General features: G+C 47.4%; 1 protein-coding gene across 2 annotated transcripts in view; it reads left to right on the top strand.

The window, feature by feature from the left end:
* Positions 1-16758, top strand: part of LOC112222278 (coiled-coil domain-containing protein 71) — a 28671-nt gene extending 11913 nt beyond the window's left edge. For both annotated transcript variants that reach the window (XM_024385024.2, XM_042304050.1), the window contains one exon: positions 14226-16758. In XM_024385024.2, coding sequence (XP_024240792.1) covers positions 14253-15305 — 1053 coding nt within the window. In that variant the 5' untranslated portion in view covers positions 14226-14252 and the 3' untranslated portion in view covers positions 15306-16758. The remainder of the gene's footprint in view (positions 1-14225) is intronic.
* Positions 16759-27645: the final 10887 nt, after the last annotated feature.

Below are 27645 nucleotides of genomic sequence, written 5' to 3'. Positions count from 1 at the left end.
CTCAGGTAGTGTAGCTCATCCAGGATGGCACATCAATGCGAGCTGTGGCAAGAAGGTTTGCTGTGTCCAGAGCATGGAGGCGCTACCAGGAGACAGGCCAGTACATCAGGAGATGTGGAGGAGGCCGTAGGAGGGCAACAACCCAGCAGCAGGACCGCTACCTCCGCCTTTGTGCAAGGAGGAGCAGGAGGAGCACTGCTAGAGCCCTGCAAAATGACCTCCAGCAGGCCACAAATGTGCATGTGTCTGCTCAAACGGTCAGAAACCGAATCCATGAGGGTGGTATGAGGGCCCGACTTCCACAGGTGGGGGTTGTGCTTAAAGCCCAACACCGTGCAGGACGTTTGGCATTTGCCAGAGAACACCAAGATTGGCAAATTCGCCACTGGCGCCCTGTGCTCTTCACAGATGAAAGCGGGTTCACACTGAGCACATGTGACAGACGTGACAGTCTGGAGACGCCGTGGAGAACGTTCTGCTGCCTGCAACATCCTCACCGGTTTGGCGGTGGGTCAGTCATGGTGTGGGGTGGCATTTCTTTGGGGGGCCGCACAGCCCTCCATGTGCTCGCCAGAGGTAGCCTGACTGCCATTAGGTACCGAGATGAGATCCTCAGACCCCTTGTGAGACCATATGCTGGTGCAGTTGGCCCTGGGTTCCTCCTAATGCTAGACCTCATGTGGCTGGAGTGTGTCAGCAGTTCCTGCAAGAGGAAGGCATTGATGCTATGGACTGGCCCACCCGTTCCCCTGACCTGAATCCAATTGAGCACATCTGAGACATCATGTCTCGCTCCATCCACCAATGCCACGTTGCACCACAGACTGTCCAGGAGTTTGCGGATGCTTTAGTCCAGGTCTGGGAGGAGATCCCTCAGGAGACCATCCGCCACCTCATCAGGAGCATGCCCAGGCATTGTAGGGAGGTCATACAGGCACGTGGAGGCCACACACTACTGAGCCTAATTTTGACATGTTTTAAGGACATTACATCAAAGTTGGATCAGCCTGTAGTGTGGTTTTCCACTTTAATTTTAAGTGTGACTCCAAATCCAGACCTCCATGGGTTGATACATTTGATTTCCATTGATCATTTTTGCGTGAGTTTTGTCAGAACATTCAACTATGTAAAGAAAAAAGTATTAAGAATATTTCATTCATTCAGATCTAGGATGTGTTCCCTTTATTTTTTTGAGCTGTGTGTGTACAGTGGGGCAAAAAAGTATTTAGTCAGCCACCAATTGTGCAAGTTCTCCCACTTAAGATGAGGCCTGTAATTTTCATAGGTACACTTCAACCATGACAGAAAAAATCCAGAAAATCACTGTAGGATTTTTAATGAATTTATTTGCAAATGATGGTGGAAAATAAGTATTTGGTCACCTACAAACATGCAAGATTTCTGGCTCTCACAGACCTGTAACTTCTTTAAGAGGCTCCTCTGTCCTCCACTCGTTACCTGTATTAATGGCACCTGTTTGAACTTGTTATCAGTATAAAAGACACCTGTCCACAACTTCAAACAGTCACACTCCAAACTCCACTATGGCCAAGACCAAAGAGCTATCAAAGGACACCAGAAACAAAATTGTAGACCTGCACCAGGCTGGGAAGACTGAATCTGCAATAGGTAAGCAGTTTGGTTTGAAGAAATCAACTGTGGGAGCAATTATTAGGAAATGTGAGACATACAAGACCACTGATATTCTCCCTCGATCTGGGGCTCCACGCAAGATCTCACCCCGTGGGGTCAAAATGATCACAAGAACGGTGAGCAAAAATCCCAGAACCACACGGGGGGACCTAGTGAATGACCTGCAGAGAGCTGGGACCAAAGTAACAGCCTACCATCAATAACACACTACGCCACCAGGGACTCAAATCCTGCAGTGCCAGACGTGTCCCCCTGCTTAAGCCAGTACATGTCCAGGCCCGTCTGAAGTTTGCTAGAGAGCATTTGGATGATCCGGGAGAATGTCATATGGTCAGATGAAACCAAAATATACATTTTTGGTAAACTCAACTCGTCGTATTTGGATGCAACTCAGCATTCTTTGTCCTCCAAAGAACACCATACCTACTGTGAAGCATGGGGGTGGAAAGGGACTGCAAAGGATCTGCAAAGGGACCAGGATGGCTGATCCGTGTAAAGGAAAGAATGAATGGGGCCATGTATCGTGAGATTGAGTGAAAACCTCCTTCCATCAGCAAGGGCATTGAAGATGAAACGTGGTTGGGTCTTTCAGCATGACAATGATCCCAAACACACCGCCCGGGCAACGAAGGAGTGGCTTCGTAAGAAGCATTTCAAGGTCCTGGAGTGGCCTCGCCAGTCTCCAGATCTCAACCCCATAGAACATCTTTGGAGGGAGTTGAAAGTCCGTGTTGCCCAGCAACAGCCCCAAAACATCACTGCTCTAGAGGAGCTCTGCATGGAGGAATGGGCCAAAATACCAGCAACAGTGTGTGAAGACTTATAGAAAATGTATTTTCCACCATAATCTGCAAATAAATTCATAAAAAATCCTACAATGTGATTCTTCTGGATTTTTTTTTTTCCTTCTCATTTTGTCTGTCATAGTTGAAGTGTACCTATGATAATTACAGGCCTCATCTTTTTAAGTGGGAGAACTTGCACAATTGGTGGCTGACTAAATACTTTTCTGCCCTACTGTGTGTGCTTTTTTTTGTTTTTTTTGTCTGGGATGAAGCTAATCCATTGTGGAGGCCAAGCATACATTGTCTTAGTCTAGATCTGAAAATCTAGTCGGTGGCAACATATGGAGAGTGTGACGCAATTGCGGTGCCTCCAGAGGCATGCAGATGCCAAATTCAGCTCTGTAAAGCATCGCCATGTGGCTCCCAAATTTTGTAACCATGCAGGGGGCTTTGTATAGCTCCACATTATCATTGGTGGGTGCGATACATAAACTCACTTCCTTGACAACTGCTCTGCAATGTGCAGGAAATATGAATTCCCTGACTTCTGCAGAGGCCGTATCACTGTATAGACAATGCAGACATCAGATTGACCATGCTGCGCCCAGATGCACAATGCACTAATTGCTCCAGAATGCGTGCTCTCCTGCCAATGTGTGTGTGTGCATTTATTGTTTCGCACCGTGAATTGTTAGTGTATCATCTCACCATTACATAGTGTATTCAGACCCCATAACCTTTTTCACAATGTTACGTTACAGCTTATTTCTAAAATTGAGTTAATTGTTTATTTTCCTCAAACTAAAAACAGGTGTTTAGAAATAGTTGAAAGTTTATTTTTTAATTTAAAAAAATCACATTTGCATAAGTATTCAGACCCTTTACGCAGTACTTTGTTGAAGCACCTTTGGCAGTGATAGGAGCCTCCAGTCTTGGGTGTGACGCTACAAGCTTGGCACACATGTATTTGAGGAGTTTGTCCTATTCTTCTCTGCAGATCCTCTCAAGCTCTCCAGTTGGATGGGCAATGTCGCTGCACAGTTATTTTCAGGTCTCAAGATGTTCAATCGGGTTCAAGTCCAGGCTCTGGCTGGGCCACTCACAGACATTCAGAGACTTGCCCCGAAGCCACTCCTACATTATCTTGGCTGTGTGCTTAGGGTTGTTGTCCTGTTGGAAGGTGAACCTTTGCCCCAGTCTGAGAACCTGCTCCAGAGTGATCAGGACCTCTTCAAGGATCTACATACATTTATATGTAGGCATATAAATGTGTTCTGTTTTTCTTACCCTCAATCCTGACTAGTCTCCTAGTCCCTGCTGATGTAAAACATCCCCACAGCGTGATGCTGCCACCACCATTCTTCACCATAGTGATGGTGCCAGGTTTCCTCCAGATGTGATGCTTGGCATTCAGGCCCATCGGGTCCTTGGTCACTTCCCTGATCAAGGCCATTCTCCCCTCGTTTGACCGGGCGGGCCAGCTCTAGGAAGAGTCATGGTGGTTCAAAATTTCTTCCATTTAAGAAAGATTGAGGCAATTGTGTTCTTAGAACTTAAATGCTGCAAATGGTTTTTTAGTACCCTTCCACAGATCTGTGCCTCAACACAATCCTGTCTCGGAGCTCTACAGACTGTTCCTTCGACCTCATGGCATGATATTTTTTTTCTCTGACATGCACTGTCAACTGTGGGTCCTTCTTATATAGACAGGTGTGTGCCTTTTTTTTTTTTTTTTTTTCAAATCAAGTCCAATCAATAGAATTTACGACAGGTGGACTCCAACGAAGTTGTAGAAACATCTCAAGGATGATTAATGGAAACGAGATGCACCGGAGCTCAATTTCGAGTCTCAGCAAAGGGTCTGAATACTTGTGTAAATAAAGTGTTTCTGTTTTATTTGCAGTAAATTTGAAACTTTTTCACTTTCTCCATTATGGGTTTTTGTGTGATATTAAATAAAACTATTTTAGAATAAGACTAAGGTGGAAGAGGTAAAGTGGTCTGAATATTTTCCGAAATACGTTGTATATCATCAGCACATTTTCCGTTATTTCTAATCTACAATGTTTGGTTATGGGAATTTCTGTTAATGCATTCAATATTATTCATTTTACCGTTGTTGGAATGGACACATTGTTTGCAGAGTGCACAACCTATGAAAAACTTGTGAGAAACAAGTTTTAGTTTATTTCAATCCATTTGAGTTTTGTCAATTCAGTTCAGTTCTTGTCTTTTGTTTTGGAGGTGCTATTGTCAATGTTGCTTTCTGCCAGACCACTGACTCAAAGAGGTCTCATGAGCCCCTAATTTATAGTACAATCCTCAAACCCGGTTCTGAAGACTTGACATCTAGTGGAAGCCGTAGGAAGTGCAACATTATCCATATCCAACTATTCGGTAGGCCAAGCTTTGAAAAACTACAAACCTCAGATGTCCCACTTCCTGGTTGGATTTTTCTCAGGTTTTCGCCTGCCATATGCGTTCTGTTATACTCGCAGACATCATTCAAACAGTTTTAGAAACTTCAGTTTTTTCAAATACTACTAATAAAATTCCTATATTAGCATCTGGGACAGAGTAGGAGGCAGTTGACTCTGGGCACGCTATTCATCCAAAAGTGAAAATGCTGCACCCTATCCCAAAAGAGTTAATCTATATTTTTCATGGCTATCCATTTACCACGATGAACCGATGGTGGTGCGAAGACCGCACTCAATGAGCTGTATAAAGCAAACGAGAAAATTCTCATCCAGAGGCGGTGCTCCTAGTGGCTGGGGACTTTAATGCAGGGAAATTTAAAACGCTAGACCACCTTCATGCCACACACACAGAGCTGGGTAAAGAGCTCTCACTCGCCCTCCATTTGACAAATCTGACCATAATTATACAATCCTTACAATCCAAAGTAAAGCAGGAATTACCAGTGATTTGCTCAATATGGGAGTGGACAGATGCTAAGCCACAGGACTGTTTTTTTTTGCTGTTCCAGCAAAAACTGGAATATGTTTCCGGGGTTTATCCAATGGCATTTAGGAGTAGATCACATCAGTCACCTGCTTTATCAATAACGTTGTCCCCACAGTGACCGTAGGTACATGCCCCAACCAGAAGCCATGGATTACAGGCAACATCCACACCTAGCTAAAAGGTAGAGTTTTCAAGGAACGGGACGCTAACCCGAATGCATATAAGAAATCCTGCTTTGCCCTCAGACAAACCATCAAACAGGCATAGCCGAAATACAGGACTAAGATTGAATCCTACTACACTGGCTCTGATGCTTGTTAGATGTGGCAGGGCATGCAGAGTATGTACTACAAAGTGAAGCCCAGCTGCGAGATGCCCAGTGATGCAAGCTTACCAGAGGAGCTAAATGACTTCTATACATGCTTCAATGCAAGCAACACTGATTGCATGAGAGCACCAGCTGTCCCGGACTGATCACCCTCGCTGTAACCAATGTGAGTAAGTCCTTTTAAACAGGTCAACATTCGCAAGGCCGCGGGGCCAGATGGATGACCAGGACGTGTAATCCGAGCATGCGCTGACCAACTGGCAAGTGCCTTCACTGACATTTTCAACCTGTCCCTGGACGAGTTTGTAATACCTACATGGTTCACGCAGACCACCGTAGTCCCTGTGCACAAGAACACTAAGGCAACCTGCCTAAATGACTACAGACCCGTAGCACTCGCGTCTGTAGCCATGAAATGCTTTGAAAGGCTTTTCATGGCTCACATCAACACATCATCCCAGCAACCCTAGACCCACTCCAATTTGTATACCAACTCAACAGGTCCACAGATGATGCAATCTCTATTGCACTCCACACAGCCCTTTCCCACCTGGTCAAAAGGAACACCTATGTGAGAATGCTATTAATTGACTACAGCTCAGCTTTCAACACCATAGTGCCCTCATAGCTCATTGCTAAGGACCCTGGGACTGAACACCTCCCTCTGCAACTGAATCTTGGACTTCCTGACAGGCTGTCCCCAGGTGGTAAGGGTAGGCAACAACACATCTGCCATGCTGATCCTCAACACGGGGGAGGCCATTGGGTGCGTGCTTAGTCCCCTCCTGTAATCCCTGTTCACTCATGACTGTTGGCAAGCACGACTCTAACACCATTTGTTTGCTGACGACACAACGGTGGTAGGCCTGATGACTAACAACGATGGACTATAGGGAAGAGGTCAGCCACCTGGTAGTGTGGTGCCAGGACCACCTCTTCCGCGATGTGATCAAGATGGCTTCCTGCCATCCAGGACCTCTATACCAGGCGGTGTCAGAGGAAGGCAGACATCAGCCACCTAGTCATAAACTTCTCTCTAATGCAGGGCAAGCGGTACCGGAGTGCCAGGTCTAAGTCCAAGAGGCTTCTCAACAGCTTCTAACCCCAAGACATAAGACTCCTGAACATCTAATCAAATGGCTACCCAGACTATTTGCATTGCCACCCCTATGCTGCTACTACTCACTATGTATGCACAGTCATTTTAGCTCTACCTACATGTACATTTTACGTTGACTAACCTGTGATCCTGCACATTAACCCTTCTATATAGCCTCGCTACTGTTATTTTACTGCTGCTCTTTTCATTTTTTTTTTACTTTTTCTTAACTGCGTTGTTGGTTAAGGGCTTGTAAGTAAGCAGTTCACTAAGGTGTTGTATTTGGTGCATGTGACAAATCAAATTTGAAGAGCATGCAAAGGGTGGCTACATTAACAAATAAAAATTAATTTGAGATTCTTCAAACTTTTTTTTAAGTTACTGCATGATTCCATATGTTGTCTTCTACAATGTAGAATAAAAAAAGAACCTTGACTGAGTAGGTGTCAACTTTTGACGCGATTATATATAGCTCAAAAGGAACATGTTATGTAGACTGCTTTTTCATTGTTAAAATAGGCCCCCCCAAAATATTTCATTAACTGAAGTCATCGAATACTAACGTCTGTTCGCATATTCAAATAACCGTGTCGATCTCTAATTGGTGCCGTGCTTTTGAGGCACTTTGCTTTTCTTTTTTTATTTACAGCATTAACCACAGGCGTTTCCTAGGATTTTCTACCTGAAATGTTTTAATTGACACAAGCTGCCTCCAATCAATCAACTTATGGTTGTGTGTTTTGTGGGGGGATGGCCTGAGCCAGGGGAAGCGTATCTCTGCGACTCTTCGAGCTACCCCCCCTACTTTGTGCAATTTCCGCCTGAAGACATACCCAAATCTAACAGCCTGTAGCTCAGGCACAGAACCAAGGATATGCATACTCATAGTACCATTTGAAAGAGAACACTGAAGTTTGTGTGAATTGAACGTAGTAGAATATAACACAATAGATCTGGTTTAGATAAAACAATGAAAATAAACATTTTTTATTTTGCCCTTTTGGCCCTTAAGCACATCCATGATTAACACTTGTGGCGGAAGGGACAGGGCTTGGTGCTGTAGCCAGCAAGCTCCTTGATGAGCTGCTCTCTGAAGGCTTTCTGTGAGAGGAAGGGCTTTCTAGTCGGAGTCAGTGCCACTGTGGAAGAATTTTCAGTTAGAATAGTTTCACATATGAGCCCTGTATCACAGGTATAAAAAAATATATATATATACACACGAGTACAGGGAACATAAAGTGCTGTTACATTTCACTTTGGCCATTGTTGTGGGCCTGCCTCAAATAGGCTATTTCATGTGGGCGTGGGGTGGAGCAGCAGCTGGTAGACCATGCTCCCTCTAATGTAGACTGATTGGAGGAAGCATGCTGGCTGTGTTGAGATGTATGGGTTTACATTCTACACCATACTGTGTGTATGTATATATATATATATATATATATATATGCGCATAGGCTATGGTCGTTCTCATACAAACAGACCCTCACTCACAATGACTAGCTAATGTGTACCTTACCCATTTCATTACTTCTTTATATATTGCAAATAAAATGTAAAAACAATCACAAGTAATATTTTATATTAATTTCAAGCATTAGCATGAGAGCAACTTACCAGTCCAAAACAATGTCCTCTCTGTTCAAAAAATATGCCTCAGTTTCAGAATCACCAGAACCTGCTGGTGTGAGGATGTAGTCCTTGAGGTTGTTGCGCACAATTGGTTTCCCTCTATGCTGACAGGTTTCTTAGGTCTGGGAAGCTGGTGTCCCCTTGTATCACTCTCCTGGAAGCAGGTCCACAGTGGGTGTGGACTGGATCTACCCTGTTGATGAATCTGTGTTGTCAGTCTGTGGTCGACGTTAGTTGTAGAGGGCCACGCAGGCCTTCACAATGGTCTCCACTTTCTCCGGGGGAACCTCAAGGGCTTGTCCCAGGATCCTCCATCTTGCAAGGATCCCAAAGCAGTTCTCTGAAATTCTTTTGGATTTTGAGTGGCGGTAGTTGTAGATCTTCTCGGCATCAAGGCCAGATGAAACCTTGAATAAAATAAGTGTTTCCATAGCCTTCATGTTCCTGTACAATACTATCATATGTGTACTGTAACAACTGTGTGGCCTATGCTTTGGACATAGGCCCCCATCCTCTTATTGGGATGCCAGATCACTTTTATGTGAAGCATATCATCTATTGGTATAATTTTTGTGTGTGTATAGTGACATGTATTTAGCGTATCCTACCTGGATATGGTTCGTACCTTGCATCGCAGACTGCCATGAGGACCATTGGCAAAAAGCCGTTGTAGTAATCGCTGCCCAGGTTTGCCGGATGTCAGAACCGAACATGTTTTCTGTCCAACAATCCTCAATCTGCCCAGTGTGCCATGGAGGGATAAGCAACGCAATCCTCCTTCGGGACATGCCAGATGCCTGGCACACTTCTGTGACGATGGCAGAAACATTCCTAGCTTATGAGTTACAACTCTCAGCAATACTTGGTGTGCTGCCGCTCGCCAAAAACCGAAAGGTCACAGACAGACTTTCTGCAGCCCTTACGGGTAAGCTGTGAGTTTTCTTCTGCGAGATGTGAGGGGCAAGCCACTGAAGGAAGTCGTAAAATCGTGCAACAGACATTCGAAAGTTGTGAACCTTTCAACATGCCACCGGCAGAGATGGTCGCCTCGCTTCGCGCTCTTAGATAACTATGCAGTAGTTTTTTAAAATGTATTTCTTACACTGTTACCCCAGGAAATCTCAAGTCTCATTACATACAGCCAGGAGGAACTATTGGATATAAGAGCAACGTTAACTTACCAACATTACAACCAGGGGTACGACTTTCCCAAAGTGGATCCTCTGTTTGGTCCACCACCCAGGACAATGGATCGGATTCCAGCAGGCGACCCAAAAACAACAACTCCTCAAAGGGCAGACGGAGCGGTCTTCTGGTCAGGCTCCGTAGATGAGCACATCGCCCACCACTCCTGAGTATACTACTAGCCAACGTCCAGTCTCTTGATGACAAAGGTAGACGAAATCCGATCAATGGTTGTAGAGATTGTAACTTTCTCTGTTTCACGGAAACATGGCTCGCTCGGGATACGTTATCAGAGTCGGTACAGCCACCTGGTCTGATTCCACCCTTCAAGATTGCTTCGATCACGTGGATATGTTCCAGATAGCCTCAGACAATAACATTGATGTATTGAGTTTATAAGCAAGTGCATTTGTGATGTTGTACCCACGGTGGCGATTAAAACCTTCCCCAACCAGAAACTCTGGATTGATGGCAGCATTCGCGCTAAACTGAAAGTGCGAACCACTGCTTTTAAATCATGGCAAGGCGACCGGAAACAAGACCGAATACAGTGTAGCTATTTCCTCCGCGGCAAACAAACAAGCTAAGCGTCAGTATAGAGACAGTCAGAATTCAACGGCTCAGATGTATGTGGCAGGGTCTACATTCAATCACGGATTACAAAAAGAAAACCAGCGCCATCGCAGACAGTCTTGCTCCCAGACGAACTAAACAACTTCCTTGCTCGCTTTGAGGACAATACAGTGCCACTGACACGGCCCGCTACTATAACCTGCAGGCTCTCCTTCATCGCAGCCAACATGAGTAAAACATATAAACGTGTTAACCCTCGCAAGGCTGCCGGCCCAGACGGCATCCCTAGCCGCGTCCTCAGAGCATGCGCAGACCAACTGGCTGGTCACCTCCACCCTATCAATCAGATTTATTTTTAAAGCCCTTCTTACATCAACAGATGTCACAAAATGCTGTACAGAAACCCAGCCTACAATGCCAGAACCTAGGAAGAAACCTAGAGAAGAACCAGGCTGAGGGGTTGTTAAGGGAATTTTAATCAATAATGACTAATTATGTATACATTTAAATCAGGACTGACTAATCAGAATACTATTATATTACTGTATATGTATGCATTTTCTTTATAATCCTAGTACTGAATATGTGTGTAAATATAATCAAGAATTAGAACAATGACTGTCTGTTCCTTGGTAGAAATGAATGAACTTATAGCCAGACTGGCTAGAATGCTTATCTACACAGGCAGACCTTGGTTCTATTCATGAATTATCTTAATAGGGAGAGACTGTGAGAACCATACAGCCATTGTACTGGAGCGGAGATGAGACTGGCTAGTACTAAAACTAATGACGTCATTTTCAGTTTATAACCTGTGGTAAAATGTATAATGGGCAGTACTCTCGAGAATAAAAGCTGCTGATTGACTTTAAGACTGGTCTCTGTGCATTTTATACAAATAAGAGTCATACAGATTCTTATGAATTGACAGAGTGATTAATTTTAATTGGGTATTAAAACAGAGGAATATAATTCCTGTAACAGGGGTGGCCAGTCCTCTTCTGGCTTTGCCAGGTGGAGATTATAACAGAACATGGCCAAAATGTTCTTAGATGACCCGCAGGGTCCAATAATAATCACAGTGGTTGCCGAGGGTGCAACAGGGCAGCACCTCAGTAGTAAATGTCAGTTGGCTTTTCGTAGCTGATCATTCAGAGTATCTCTACTGCTTTCTCAGAGTTGAAAACAACAGGTCTGGGACAGGTAGCATGTCCGGTGAACAGGTGACACCCTAGACCCACTCCAATTTGCTTACCGCCTCAATAGGTCCACAGAAGATGTAATCACACTGCCCTAACCCATCTGGAGAATAAGAATACCTAATGTAAGAATGCTGTTAATCGATTACAGCTCAGTATTTAACACCATAGTTCCCTCAACTCGTCATTAAGCTCTAGTCCTTTGGTCTCGACCCCGCCCTGTGCAATTGCGTACTGGACTTTCTGACGGGCCGCCCCCAGGTGGTGAGGCTAGGTAGCATCTCCACCACGCTAATCCTCAACACTGGGGCCCCACAAGGGTGTGTTCTCAACCCTCTCCTGTACTCCCTGTTCACCCATGACTACGTGGCCATGCACGCCTCCAACTCATTCATCAAATTTGCAGATGACACTACAGTGGTAGGCTTGATTACCAACTACGATGGGATGGCCTACAGGAAGGGGGAGAGGGCCCTTGGAGTGTGGTGTTAGGAAAACAACCTCACACTCAACATCACAAAGGAGATGATCGTGGACTTCAGGACACAGCAGAGGGAGCACCCCCCTATCCACATCGACGGGACCGTAGTGGAGAAGGTGGAAAGCTTCCTCAGCGTACACGTCACGGACAAACTCAAATGGTCCACCAAGACAGTGTGGGGAAGAAAGCGCAACAGCACCTTTTCAACCTCCAGGAGGCTGGAGAAATTTGGCTTGTCACCAAAAACACTCAAACTTTTACAGATGCACAATCGAGAGCATTCTGTCAGGCTGTATCACCGCCTGGTACGGCAACTGCTTCACCCACAACCGTAAGGCTCTCCAGAGGGTAGTGAGATCTGCACAAAGCATCACTGGGGGCAAACTACTTACCACCCGACGTCACAAAGGCCGAAGAGATCATCAAGGACATCAACCACCTGAGCCACTGCCTGTTCACCCCGCTATCACCCAGAAGGCAAGGTCAGTACAGGTGCAACAAAGCTGGGACCGAGAGACTGAAAAACAGCTATCTCAAGGCCATCAGATTGTTAAACAGCCATCACTAACATAGTATGTTGGCAGCAACCACTCGAACTCAAATCTCTAGCCACTACAATAATAAAAAATTGGATGTAATAAATGTATCACTAGTCACTTAAAACAATGCCACTTTATAATGTTTACATTACTCATCTCATATGTGTACATACTGTACTCTACACCATCTTGCCTATGCTGCACGGCCATCGCTCATCCATATATTTATATGTTCATATTCATTCCTTTACACGTGTGTGTGTGTGTGTGTGTGTGTGTGTGTGTGTGTGTGTGTGTGTAAGGTAGTTGTGAATTGTTAGATTCTACTGCACGGTCGGAACTAGAAGCACAAGCAGTTCGCTACACTCGCATTAACATATGCTAACCATGTGTATGTGACCAATAAAATTTGATTTGAACATGTCGTTCCTCGTCAATGCTTCGCGTAGGTTGAACAAGAGACGTTTGTTCTTTATTATCCCCTCTCGTTGTTGTTATGTAACGAACTTGCCATTTGCTCGGTCCCTTTTTTCTCCATACTCCTGAGTAGTAATAGCAGTTCAAGTACTTCCTGTTCAAGCTCTAGCAAGTCCAAAAAATACATTTTTTTCCCCCCCTGTGGCTAAACAGTGTCGTAAAGCATAGAACACCAGTCTAGCCTGACATGTGGCTAGTATTTTGTAAACGGGCATATACTTTAACTCTTGATCCGGAAGTTCAAATGTTTTCCGTGGTTTGTCAAAAAGAGTGCCTTGGCCCCTCTTGCTTGGTTAGCTACTCTGGCTCCCAAGCCCCCTAGTGGATATAGGATATACACTACACAAGGTGGACTTCACCTCTGGGTGGAATGCAACGAAAAGAGTCTGCTGCCCCAAAAAAACTAACTCCACTCACGTGCACACACGTAGATCAATGGAGTGCAGCTTGTAGAAGCCTTTTTAGAGGTAGTTCTGAGCCACTGTAAACTAGAGTTAACGCAAAGACTGGATGTCTTTGGGATCAGCTAGCATGCTGGCTGATCACGGGGACTTCCAGTCTGAGCGAAGTAAGCATTGGCTTGCTAACCTACTTAATGAATGACCTTTTCAATGGAAGAGGTCTGTACTGCAGCGGTATAGCTGCCGCACAAGACGCAAACTTGCAGCAAAGTTATTCCTGTTTCTACATTCCGTTTTGAAATGCCGCATCCACCGTAAGTTGAATCAAAAGCTATCCTACTTTATGTGACAAAGGTCATTTTGTGGCAGAGGAGGCTCTGCCCATCAGATCTGAAAGAAAACAATCGAGGGGCAAACTCTCATTCTCCAAATTTTACATTTTCTCAGATTAAATATGACAGGAATTTTGTTATGCCTGATGCTTTTTGGAGCTAATGAGCATTCTTATTCAAAATCTAAAAATTAATTCCAGTTGGAATTGTCAATTTATCATTTGTCCAAGTCTATGGTGGAAATTGCCTCACTGAATTTTAGCTAATGTTAGTCACCCATGGTTGGTAGATGTTTTGAATCTGTTTTAAAATAGGCAAAGCTCTTTTTAATCTTTTTTTTTTTTTTACTGATGTAACAACACGTTTTTCAGAGTTTGTAGGTCTCCCTCTCCAGCAAGATTATGAATACAGCTTTTTTGTAGTCACTTTGGTGGTACGTTGAATGTTGGGTTAGCCTACTTGATCAGAATCCTTAACCTGAGATTTCCCTTATCCAGGGTTTTGAATGTCAATGATTTACAGAAGTTGAGTATGAAGTCTACATTTTTATGACTGTTTATTCTCTTTTTGCCCACAGGGCTGATCTCGGACGCCAATATCACCAATGCTACAGATTACAGAACAGATGGTATATGCCATGAATTGTAAGGAAGCCACAGAGAAGGTTGTCCAGTCATGGTCACGTTTCAACTCCGCTGGCCAAACTACTCTACTGGAGACTCTCAAAGCGTTCAGTCCTATGTCAAAAGACCTTTTCGATACTGAGAAAGAACTGGCCACTTTTATTGAGGGACTCAAAGATGAAGGTCACAAGCCTACTGTACTTAAAAGCAAAGATGTTTATGGTTACAGGTCTTGTACTGCAGTACTGAGGCCTGTAATAAAGACACAGAGCACACTGGACATTGCTGTCTCAAAGGTTCAAAAGCCTGGCAAAAAGAAGGGTAGAAAACCCCATGGCAAGAAGACAGAAATCAACTATTCTTTGTTAAGTGCAGCAGCAAAAGTTGTCCTGAAGAATCAACCCACAATTATTTTGACAAATCTGTCAAAGGAGTCTCTCAAACAGTCTGTCCTCTCTCAACCACCGACCTTGGCTGTTGTGCCTGTTCAGATGCAGTCATACATAAGACTGACCAACATCACTGGACCCTCTACAGGCCACACAGCGAGACTGCAGTTCCACACAGGTGTATGGTCAGGAGAGGTGACTGTGCCCAACTCTCATCGACCACTATCTCTAACAGGTACCCAAGTACAGCCTTCGGAAGGTACCGGAAACTTAGCAAAATCTGTCACTTTGAGGAGAGTGAACTTTTTGCCCTGCCCAGTCAATATCATCGGAGTGCCTGCCATACTGCAAAACGACCGGGTTTTGAAGGAATGCAACGGAATGCCTTGCTGGAGGGATCAGAAAAGGAAAAGGACTGATGAGGCTGAAGACAAACTCTGTGTGAAGAGGCCCAGAAATGAGGTCTGGCTGATCAAAGAGCAGTCTGAAGACCTTAGACTGAGTGAGAACAACCTGAGGTTCAAGGTGATCAAGGTTGATGACTCGATCACCGATGAGGAGGTGAGGAGGAAAGCCCAGAAGATACTGCGAGTTAACCTGTCACCGGTCATAGAGATTCAACCACTTATTGCCTACCCAGTGTGACCGGCCGTAATATCTTTGGCTGCGTTTACACAGGCAGCCCAATTGTTTTTGTTTTTTTCAACCCAATTATTGGCAAAGATCTGATCAGATTGGCCAAAAGACCAATAATTGCGGGGGAAAAATATTTTTAATTGGTCTGTGTGAACACGGCCTTAAAGTCCTTTTGTCCTCCATGTAAATTTCATCAGTTTGTTGCATCTCATCAAGGCAGTGCTTTGTCTTTTAGCTGTGCTCAGCTTGGGAGTATTGGGATTGTTTGGGAGGCTTTTTGGAGATTTGGAAAATCCTATTTCTTTGTTAATATGTTTAGATAAGGGGACACTGGGTTATTGCCTAAACATCCAAAAATATGGTTTAAAGTTTTTTTGTTTACACTGCACATACTATAGACTGCCCCTTGACTGTTGAGTGATGGAATGGTGAAGTGTGAGGCACAATGGCTGTCCCCATATGAGTTGTACCTGCAGTATATCCTCCTTTACATGTGTGTTTTTGGGACACTGTGAAATTCCATTCATCTGTTTTATAAATGATACAAACATCTGATAATGAAGCCATGTCATGTATAACTATGCAGCATTCATTTGCTAGAATATTACAGATATTTTATATACATCACTTTTTAGTCATGTCATTTCTACTGTATGTTGGATTAAAGGGGCAATTGACATGGTGTGTTTTCCTGATGTGTTATAAAGGTAGTTTTTTCTTTTTTGGACATGACATTTAAGAGATCCTAGCTATATGTTAACATTTTATGGCTTTTATTCTCATTTGTACAAAGTTTAAGGCATTTAATTTGTAGAAGAGTTTACATGGCCTTATGAGTTTTCAGTGTTTTTAAAGCCTCTGGAGGAAATGCTCTAGCCTATATTGTGTATTATCTGACATTTAGAACTATTCCTAAAGCATTTTCTAGCTTTGAAATTTGATATTTGGACCTTGTTTTTTTTTTTCTGTAATTGGAGGAAGTATGCCAGTTGGTTTCTTTTATTCAAGTATCCAACTCTCCATTAGGTTCAACTGATTTGATTTATCCGTCCTTGACCTTTCCATTCTCAATCGAAGGCAGAGTAAAGCTTTTTTTGCGTTGGGTTATATTTTGCTTGCTTTGATTTTCATGTGCCAAATTTATGTTTTTGGTGCTTCTCAATTGCACTTTTCTTTTTTTTCTCCTTCTCCCCCAACTGAGAATGTTGTCTCTGTTAGCTACATATTCTAAATCACACATGCTTTGAACAAAATGTCTGAGGCACTTTTAGGTTTGTGAAGAGGTAGAGATACATTTCATGTTCAATGTAGCTTAATTTATATCTATTTAAAAAACAACTTTTTTAAAAACTTTTTGTATGAACCACAATGATACTCTTAACAAAGACATCTGTTAACATGTTATGGTCATTGTGTGTTGGGAATTACTGTTGAACTGTAAAATAAAGCATTTTGACCACTTTCTCTGGATTACCTGGCATTTACATTTTAATAATGGGTCATTATACTCATAACCATGTTTGTGTGATGGCTAGTACCTTTTTTTATTTCTTTACTTTTACCCCCCCCCCCAATTTCGTGATATCCAATTGGTAGTTAGTCTTGTCCCGTCGCTGCAACTCCCATACGAAGGTCGAGAGCCATGCGTCCTCCGAAACACTACCCTGCCAAGCCGTATTGCTTCTTGACACACTGCTTGCTTAACCCAGAAGCCTGCCGCACCAATGTGTCGGAGGAAACGACGTACAACTGGCAACCGTGTCGGTGTGCATGTGCCCGGCCCAACACAGGAGTTGCTATAGAGAAATGGGACAAGGACATCCCAGCTGGCCATACCCTCCCCTAACCCGGGCGACGCTGGCCCAATTATGCGTTGCCTCTTGTCTCCCGGTCGCGGTCGGCTGCCACACAGCCCGGAATCAAACCCGGGTCTGTAGTGATGCCTCAAGCACTGCAGTGCTTTAGACTGCTGCGCTACTCGGGACGCCCAATGACTGGTACTTTTGCCTGAAACCTGAATAGTTATGTTCGTTCAAGCTAAATCCTAGACAGACTTAAGCCTACATAGTGTTGTGACACACAGGAGACATGGGTTCGAACCCAGTTGGTCAATAGCAGTGTGAAGGGAAACGTTTGCTTTTCTAATAACCAATTTGACTGGGTTCATGCAAGTGACTGACCGTGCCTGGGAGAATCCTCATCAGTATTGGCAATTTTGTACGCCCAGAACATTCTTTTGAGGACTGATATCTCAGTTTCAAGGTCTAAGCTTGGAGGGAAGCCTCATGAGGTATTGGTCGCTCACATGCATGCACCAAAAGTTAATGGTGATTTTATGAATAATGTAACTCATGCAAATATAATTTGTCTGTTTAAGCAGTATATAAGAACGAACTGGACTGCCCTGTTGGAGCTCTTGACTGACGTGTAGTGTACTATGGTGCATTGAGTTTGTTGAAACCGCTCCAGCTTGCTGTTAATAAAGAATTATTAATTTAAGATTGACTTCAGGTGTCCCTGGTGATTTCCCTGATAATTTGGCATCACAAACTAAATGATTGGTTCTGCCTGCGGAGTTTTCCAGTGAGGGCCTGCGAGGGAAAACCGTTGGTGCACTTTATAAAGCGTGAGGGGAAATTCCTGTCTGACCAACAGACAAGGACCCTTACTGCAAGCTGCCCAGGAGGGGACGCATCATCCGTGGACAATTGAGGGACACTGCAACTGAATTTCAGTAAGTCAATTTAAAAGATTTAAAAATACAAATGTTTTGTAAAACTAAACAAAAATGAAGGTACTATTAGTCTCAAGGCTAGAGCTTGTCTCATAGACCAGACTAGAGTGAGGGCAAGTAACGGTACCATGGAAAAGCCCCGCTGACAGCTGTCTAGGCATTTATAAGTGTCGATGTGGTCTGTAGCCACTGGTAATTGCACAAGGTGTTTTTCAGCACATTTTATATTATTAGTTCTAAGAGATTTGTAATTTTAGGTAAGTGGGAAGCTGAGTTCAACAAATTACATTTGGAATAATAACAGGATTGAAATTTAGATGAGATATTACTGTTAAGTACTGAATGAATGAGAGCTGTTGGGACTAACTCTGGTGTGAAAGAGTTGTCTCTGAATGAATACCCCAATCAGTTCTGTGTGAGCTGAGGTTTTCCCAGTTCTGTGTTAGCTGAGTTTTTCAATCTATAACATTATCTAGGGGTTTGGTCCACCACCGCCCGTTGATCTACAGGTAGTGAGCACTGACAGGAGAAGCCTAGTCTAACAGCTGAGATGGGTGAGTGCTGTTTATTGATTACGCCGAACACAGATTTCCTCAAACATATGTACCTCTCAGGCTGGCTGCATTGTGATCATTGCTGGTGGTGCGGATGTGAATACCTAAGTATAGAAGCAGCAAGACTAAGAATCCATTTGGGCGATTGGGAGACTGGGGCGATGGGGAGACTTGGGAGATTCGGCAATTCTGGGGAGATTAGGAAGACTGGGGAGACTGAGATTAGGAAGACTGGGGAGACTGAGATTAGGAAGACTGGGGAGACTGAGATTAGGAAGACTGGGGAGACTGAGATTAGGAAGACTGGGGAGACTGAGATTAGGAAGACTGGGGAGACTGAGATTAGGAAGACTGGGGAGACTGAGACTGGGGAGACTGAGATTAGGAAGACTGGGGAGACTGAGATTAGGAAGACTGGGGAGACTGAGATTAGGAAGACTGGGGAGACTGAGGGAAGACTGGGGAGACTGAGATTGGGAAGACTGGGGAGACTGAGATTAGGAAGACTGGGGAGACTGAGATTAGGAAGACTGGGGAGACTGAGATTAGGAAGACTGGGGAGACTGAGATTAGGAAGACTGGGGAGACTGGGATTAGGAAGACTGGGGAGACTGGGATTAGGGAGACTGGGGAGACTGGGATTAGGGAGAGACTGATTAGGGAGACTGGGATTAGGGAGACTGGGGGACTGCTACTGGGGAGACTGGGATTAGGGAGACTGGGGGACTGCTACTGGGGAGACTTGGGAGACTGAGACTGGGATTAGGGAGACTGAGGAGACTGGGATTAGGAGACTGGGGAGACTGAGGAGACTGGGATTAGGGAGACTGGGGAGACTGAGGAGACTGGGATTAGGGAGACTGGGGCGACTGGTACTGGGGCGACTGGGACTGGGGAGACTGGGACTGGGGAGACTGGGGAGACTGGGATTAGGGAGACTGGGGAGACTGGGATTAGGGAGACTGGGATTAGGGGGACTGGGGAGACTGGGGAGACTGGGATTAGGGGGACTGGGGAGACTGGGATTAGGGGGACTGGGGAGACTGGGGAGACTGGGATTAGGGAGACTGGGGAGACTGGGATTAGGGAGACTGGGGAGACTGGGATTAGGGAGACTGGGGAGACTGGGATTAGGGAGACTGGGGAGACTGGGATTAGGGAGACTGGGGAGACAGACTGGGGAGACTGGGATTATGGAGACTGGGGAGACTGGGATTGGGGAGACTGGGATTGGGGAGACTGGGGAGACTGGGATTGGGGAGACTGGGGAGACTGGGATTAGGGAGACTGGGGAGACTGGGATTAGGGAGAGACTGGGGAGACTGGGATTAGGGAGACTGGGGAGACTGGGATTGGGGAGACTGGGGAGACTGGGATTAGGGAGACTGGGATTGGGAAGACTGGGGAGACTGGGATTAGGGAGACTGGGAGACTGGGATTAGGGAGACTGGGGAGACTGGGGGGAGACTGGGATTAGGAGACTGGGGAGACTGGGATTAGGGAGACTGGGGCGACTGGGACTGGGGAGACTGGGACTGGGGAGACTTGGGAGACTGACTGGGAAGACTGGGATTAGGGAGACTGGGGAGACTGGGATTAGGGAGACTGGGGAGACTGGGGAGACTGAGGAGACTGGGATTAGGGAGACTGGGGAGACTGAGGAGACTGGGATTAGGGAGACTGGGGAGACTGAGGAGACTGGGATTAGGGAGACTGGGGAGACTGGGACTGGGGAGACTGGGACTGGGGAGACTGGGATTAGGGAGACTGGGGAGACTGGGATTAGGGAGACTGGGATTAGGAGACTGGGATTAGGGGACTGGGGAGACTGGGGAGACTGGGATTAGGGAGACTGGGGAGACTGGGATTAGGGAGACTGGGGAGACTGAGACTGGGGAGACTGGGATTAGGGAGACTGGGGAGACTGACTGGGGAGACAGACTGGGGAGACTGGGATTAGGGAGACTGGGGAGACTGAGACTGGGGAGACTGAGACTGGGGAGACTGGGATTAGGGAGACTGGGGAGACAGACTGGGGAGACAGACTGGGGAGACAGACTGGGAGACAGACTGGGGAGACAGACTGGGGAGACAGACTGGGGAGACAGACTGGGGAGACAGACTGGGGAGACTGGGGAGACTGGGATTGGGGAGACTGGGATTAGGGAGACTGGGGAGACTGGGATTAGGGAGACTGGGGAGACTGGGATTAGGGCGACTGGGGAGACTGGGATTAGGGAGACTGGGGAGACTGGGATTAGGGAGACTGGGGAGACTGGGATTAGGGAGACTGGGGAGACTGAGATTAGGAAGACTGGGGAGACTGAGATTAGGAAGACTGGGGAGACTGAGATTAGGAAGACTGGGGAGACTGAGATTAGGAAGACTGGGGAGACTGAGATTAGGAAGACTGGGGAGACTGAGATTAGGAAGACTGGGGAGACTGAGATTAGGAAGACTGGGGAGACTGAGATTAGGAAGACTGGGGAGACTGAGATTAGGAAGACTGGGGAGACTGAGATTAGGGAGACTGGGGAGACTGGGATTAGGGAGACTGGGGAGACTGGGATTAGGGAGACTGGGGCGACTGATTAGGGAGACTGGGATTAGGGAGACTGGGCGACTGCTACTGGGGAGACTGGGACTGGGGAGACTTGGGAGACTGAGACTGGGATTAGGGAGACTGAGGAGACTGGGATTAGGGAGACTGGGGAGACTGAGGAGACTGGGATTAGGGAGACTGGGGAGACTGGGGAGACTGGGATTAGGAGACTGGGGAGACAGACTGGGAGACTGGGATTAGGGAGACTGGGGAGACTGGGATTAGGGAGACTGGGGAGACTGGGATTAGGAGACTGGGGAGACTGGGATTAGGGAGACTGAGACTGGGGAGACTGGGATTAGGGAGACTGGGGAGACTGAGACTGGGGAGACTGAGGAGACTGAGATTGGGAAGACTGGGGAGACTGAGATTAGGGAGACTGGGGAGACTGGGATTAGGGAGACTGGGGAGACTGGGATTAGGGAGACTGGGGAGACTGAGACTGGGGAGACTGAGACTGGGGAGACTGAGACTGGGGAGACTGAGACTGGGGAGACTTGGGGAGGGAGACTGGGGAGACTGAGACTGGGATTAGGGAGACTGGGGAGACTGGGATTAGGGAGACTGGGATTAGGGGGACTGGGGAGACTGGGGAGACTGGGATTAGGGAGACTGGGGAGACTGGGATTAGGGAGACTGGGGAGACTGAGACTGGGGAGACTGGGATTAGGGAGACTGGGGAGACTGAGACTGGGGAGACTGGGGAGACTGGGATTATGGAGACTGGGGAGACTGGGATTGGGGAGACTGGGATTGGGGAGACTGGGGAGACTGGGATTAGGGAGACTGGGGAGACTGGGATTAGGGAGAGGGCGACGGGGAGACTGGGATTGGGGAGACTGGGGAGACTGGGATTGGGGAGACTGGGGAGACTGGGATTAGGGAGACTGGGGAGACTGGGATTGGGAATACTGGGGAGACTGGGATTAGGGAGACTGGGGAGACTGGGATTAGGGAGACTGGGGAGACTGGGATTAGGGAGACTGGGATTAGGGAGACTGGGGCGACTGGGACTGGGAGACTGGGACTGGGGAGACTTGGGAGACTGAGACTGGGAAGACTGGGATTAGGGAGACTGGGGAGACTGGGATTAGGGAGACTGGGGAGACTGAGGAGACTGGGATTAGGGAGACTGGGGAGACTGAGGAGACTGGGATTAGGGAGACTGGGGAGACTGAGGAGACTGGGATTAGGGAGACTGGGGGAGACTGGGACTGGGGAGACGGACTGGGGAGACTGGGATTAGGGAGACTGGGGAGACTGGGATTAGGAGACTGGGATTAGGGAGACTGGGGAGACTGGGATTAGGGAGACTGGGGAGACTGGGATTAGGGAGACTGGGGAGACTGAGACTGGGGAGACTGGGATTAGGGAGACTGGGAGACTGAGACTGGGGAGACAGACTGGGGAGACTGGGATTAGGGAGACTGGGGAGACTGGGATTAGGGAGACTGGGGAGACTGGGGAGACTGGGATTAGGGAGACTGGGATTAGGGAGACTGGGGAGACTGGGATTAGGGAGACTGGGGAGACTGGGATTAGGGAGACTGGGGAGACTGGGATTAGGGAGACTGGGAGACAGACTGGGGAGACTGGGATTAGGGAGACTGGGGAGACAGACTGGGAGACTGGGATTAGGGAGACTGGGGAGACAGACTGGGGAGACTGGGATTAGGGAGACTGGGGAGACTGGGATTAGGGAGACTGGGGAGACTGGGATTAGGGAGACTGGGGAGACTGGGATTAGGGAGACTGGGGAGACTGGGATTAGGGAGACTGGGGAGACTGGGATTAGGGAGACTGGGGAGACTGGGATTAGGGAGACTGGGGAGACTGGGATTAGGGAGACTGGGGAGACTGAGACTGGGGAGACAGACTGGGGAGACTGGGATTAGGGAGACTGGGGAGACTGAGACTGGGGAGACAGACTGGGGAGACTGGGATTAGGGAGACTGGGGAGACTGAGACTGGGGAGACTGAGATTGGGGAGACTGGGATTAGGGAGACTGGGGAGACTGGGATTAGGGAGACTGAGATTGGGGAGACTGAGACTGAGATTGGGGAGACTGAGATTGGGGAGACTGGGGAGACTGGGATTAGGGAGACTGGGGAGACTGGGATTAGGGAGACTGGGGAGACTGAGACTGGGGAGACAGACTGGGGAGACTGGGATTAGGGAGACTGGGGAGACTGAGACTGGGGAGACAGACTGGGAGACTGGGATTAGGAGACTGGGGAGACTGAGACTGGGGAGACTGAGATTGGGGAGACTGAGATTAGGGAGACTGGGGAGACTGGGATTAGGGAGACTGAGATTGGGGAGACTGGGGAGACTGAGATTAGGAGACTGGGATTAGGGAGACTGGGGAGACTGGGATTAGGGAGACTGAGATTGGGGAGACTGGGGAGACTGAGATTGGGGAGACTGAGATTGGGGAGACTGGGATTGGGGAGACTGGGATTGGGGAGACTGGGATTGGGGAGACTGAGATTGGGGAGATTGGGGAGCCTGAGATTAGGGAGCCTGAGCCTGGGGAGCCTGAGCCTGGGGAGACTGAGCCTGGGGAGACTGAGCCTGGGGAGACTGAGCCTGGGGGACTGAGCCTGGGGAGACTGAGCCTGGGGAGACTGAGCCTGGGGAGACTGAGCCTGGGGAGACTGAGCCTGGGGAGACTGAGCCTGGGGAGACTGAGCCTGGGGAGACTGGGGAGACTGAGAATGGGGAGACTGGGGAGACTGGGATTAGGGAGACTGGGGAGACTGAGATTAGGGAGACTGGGATTAGGGAGACTGGGATTGGGGAGACAGACTGGGGAGACTGAGATTGGGGAGACAGACTGGGGAGACTGAGATTGGGGAGACAGACTGGGGAGACAGACTGGGGAGACTGAGATTGGGGAGACAGACTGGGGAGACTGAGATTGGGGAGACAGACTGGGGAGACTGGATTGGGGAGACAGACTGGGGAGACTGAGATTGGGGAGACTGGGGAGACTGAGATTGGGGAGACTGGGGAGACTGAGATTGGGAGACTGAGATTGGGGAGACTGAGATTGGGGAGACTGGGCAGACTGAGATTGGGGAGACTGGGGAGACTGAGATTAGGGAGACTGGGATTAGGAGACTGGGATTGGGGAGACTGGGGAGACGGAGACTGGGGAGACGGAGACTGGGGAGACGGAGACTGGGGGAGACGGAGACTGGGAGAGACTGGGGAGACTGAGACTGGGGAGACGGAGACTGGGGAGGGAGACTGGGGAGACTGGGGAGACTGAGACTGGGGAGACTGAGACTGGGGAGACTGGGGAGACTGAGATTAGGGAGACTGGGGAGACTGAGATTGGGGAGACTGGGGAGACTGAGATTGGGGAGACTGGGGAGACTGAGACTGGGGAGACTGAGACTGGGGAGACTGAGACTGGGTAGACTGAGACTGGGGAGACAGACTGGGGAGACTGGGATTAGGGAGACTGGGGAGACTGGGACTGGGGAGACTGAGACTGGGGAGACTGGGGAGACTGAGACTGGGGAGACTGAGATTGGGGAGACTGGGGAGACAGATTGGGGAGACTGGGATTAGGGAGACTGGGGAGACAGATTGGGGAGACTGGGATTAGGGAGACTGGGGAGACTGAGATTAGGGAGACTGGGGAGACTGAGATTAGGGAGACTGGGGAGACTGAGATTAGGGAGACTGGGGAGACTGGGATTAGGGAGACTGGGGAGACTGAGATTAGGGAGACTGGGGAGACTGAGATTAGGGAGACTGGGGAGACTGAGATTAGGGAGACTGAGACTGGGGAGACTGAGGCTGGGGAGGCTGAGACTGGGACGACTGGGGAGGCTGTGATATCTGGGACGACTGGGGAGGCTGTGAGATCTGGGATGACTGGACTTGTTTGTGAGACTGTTACTGGGATATTTGGGGAGATTTAGTAGACTAGGGAGAGTTTGGAGATTTGGAAGACTGGAGATATTTGGGAGACATTCTAACTGGGAGATTTGGGATTCTGGGTAGATTTGGAAAGAGTGGGGAGATTTGGGAGGTTTGTTAGACCGTGCCCTGGCAGTTCTCCGCTTAGTGTGCCCGGGTACATCCTCTATGTTGTGAGTGGCTACATGGTTGATCCTGCCAGTAGCATATGCTTGTCTCAAAGATCAAGCCATGGAAGTCTAAGTACACACGGTTGGTACAGTATAACAGAGACTGGGGAGAATTGTGAGAAGAAGTATTTGGGAGACTGTAACTGGGAGATTTGGGAGACTGGGGATACTGGGAGTTTTTGGAGGACTGGGATGATTTGGATGACTGGAGAGGTTTGGGTGACTGGGGAGATTTGTGAATGCTGGGGAGATTTGGGGAGACTGGGGTGATATTTTTATTTCACCTTTATTTAATCAGGTAAGCTAGTTGAGAACAAGTTCTCATTTACAACTGCGACCTGGCCACGATAAAGCAAAGCAGTGCTACCGAAACAACAACAACAACAACAACAACACAGAGTTACATGGAATATACAAGCATACAGTCAACACAGTAGAAAAAAAGAGAAGTCTATATACAGTGTGTGCAAATGGCATGAGGTATGGCAATAAATAGGCCATAGTAGCAAAGTAATTACAATTTAGCAGATTAACACTGGAGTGATAGATGAGCAAATGATGAATAGATGATGGTGTGTAACTAGTGATACTGGCGTGCAAAAGAGCAGCAAAGTAAATAAAACAATATGGGGATGAGGTAGGTAGATTGAGTGGGCTATTTACAGATGGACTATGTACAGCTGCAGTGATCGGTTAGCTACTCAGATAGCTGATGTTTAAAGTTAGTGAGGGAAATGTAAGTCCCCAGCTTCAGCAATTTTTGCAATTCGTTCCAGTCACTGGCAGCAGAGAACTGGAAGGAAAGGCGGCCAAAAGAGGTGTTGGCTTTGGGGATGACCAGTGAGATATACCTGCTGGAGTGCGTTCTACGGGTGGGTGATATCGTGACCAGTGAGCTGAGATAAGGCAGAGCTTTACCTAGCATAGACTTGTAGATGACCTGGAGCCAGCGGGTCTGGCGACAAATATGTAGCGAGGGCCAGCCGACGAGAACATACAGGTCACAGTGGTAGGTGGTATAAGGCGCTTTGGTAACAAAACGGGTGGCACTGTGATAGACTGCATCCAATTTGCTGAGTAGAGTATTGGAAGCTATTTTGTAGATGACAATGTCGAAGTCTAGGATCGGTAGGATAGTCAGTTTTACTATGGTAAGTTTGGTGGTGTGAGTGAAGGAGGCTTTGTTGCGAAATAGAAAGCCGAATCTAGATATGTGAAGACTGGGGAGGTTTGGGAAGACTGACTGGGGAGGTTTGGGAAGTACTCCAGATATAACAAACTGACCCTAGCCCCCCGACACATAAACTACTGCAGCATAAATACTGGAGGCTGAGACAGGAGGGGTCAGGAGACACTGTGGCCCCATCCGAGGACACCCCCGGACAGGGCCAAACAGGAAGGATATAACCCCACCCACTTTGCCAAAGCACAGCCCCCACACCACTAGAGGGATATCTTCAACCACCAACTTACAAGGCTGAGTATAGCCCACAAAGATCTCCGCCACGGCACAACCCAAGGGGGGCGCCAACCCAGACAGGATGATCACATCAGTGACTCAACCCACTCAGGTGACGCACCCCTCCCAGGGGCGGTATGAGAGAGCCCCAGTAAGCCAGTGACTCAGCCCCTGTAATCGGGTTAGAGGCAGAGAATCCCAGTGGAAAGAGGGGTACCGGCCAGGCAGAGACAGCAAGGGCGGTTCGTTGCGCCAGAGCCTTTCCGTTCACCTTCCCACTCCTGGGCCAGACTACACTCAATCATATGACCCACTGAAGAGATAAGTCTTCAGTAAAGACTTAAAGGTTGAGACCAAGTTTGCGTCTCTGACATGGGTAGGCAGACCGCTCCATAAAAATGGAGCTCTATAGGAGAAAGCCCTGCCTCCAGCTGTTTGCTTAGAAATTCTAGGGACAATTAGGAGGCCTGCGTCTTGTGACCGTAGCGTACGTGTAGGTATGTACGGCAGGACCAAATCAGAGAGGTAGGTAGGAGCAAGCCCATGTAATGCTTTGTAGGTTAGCAGTAAAACCTTGAAATCAGCCCTTGCTTTGACAGGAAGCCAGTGTAGGGAGGCTAGCACTGGAGTAATATGATCAAATTTTTTGGTTCTAGTCAGGATTCTAGCAGCCGTATTTAGCACTAACTGAAGTTTATTTTCGAATGACATCCCCAAGAGGTAAAATATATAGTGAAAACAATAGTGGTCCTAAAACGGAACCTTGAGGAACACCGAAATGTACAGTTGATTTGTCAGAGGACAAACCATTCACAGAGACAAACTGATATCTTTCCGACATATAAGATCTAAACCAGGCCAGAACTTGTCCATGTAGACCAATTTGGGTTTCCAAT

This window comes from Oncorhynchus tshawytscha, linkage group LG22 (assembly GCF_018296145.1).
Source record: "Oncorhynchus tshawytscha isolate Ot180627B linkage group LG22, Otsh_v2.0, whole genome shotgun sequence".
Classification (NCBI taxonomy): domain Eukaryota; kingdom Metazoa; phylum Chordata; class Actinopteri; order Salmoniformes; family Salmonidae; genus Oncorhynchus; species Oncorhynchus tshawytscha.
This window is presented reverse-complemented; position numbering and strand designations above follow the sequence as displayed.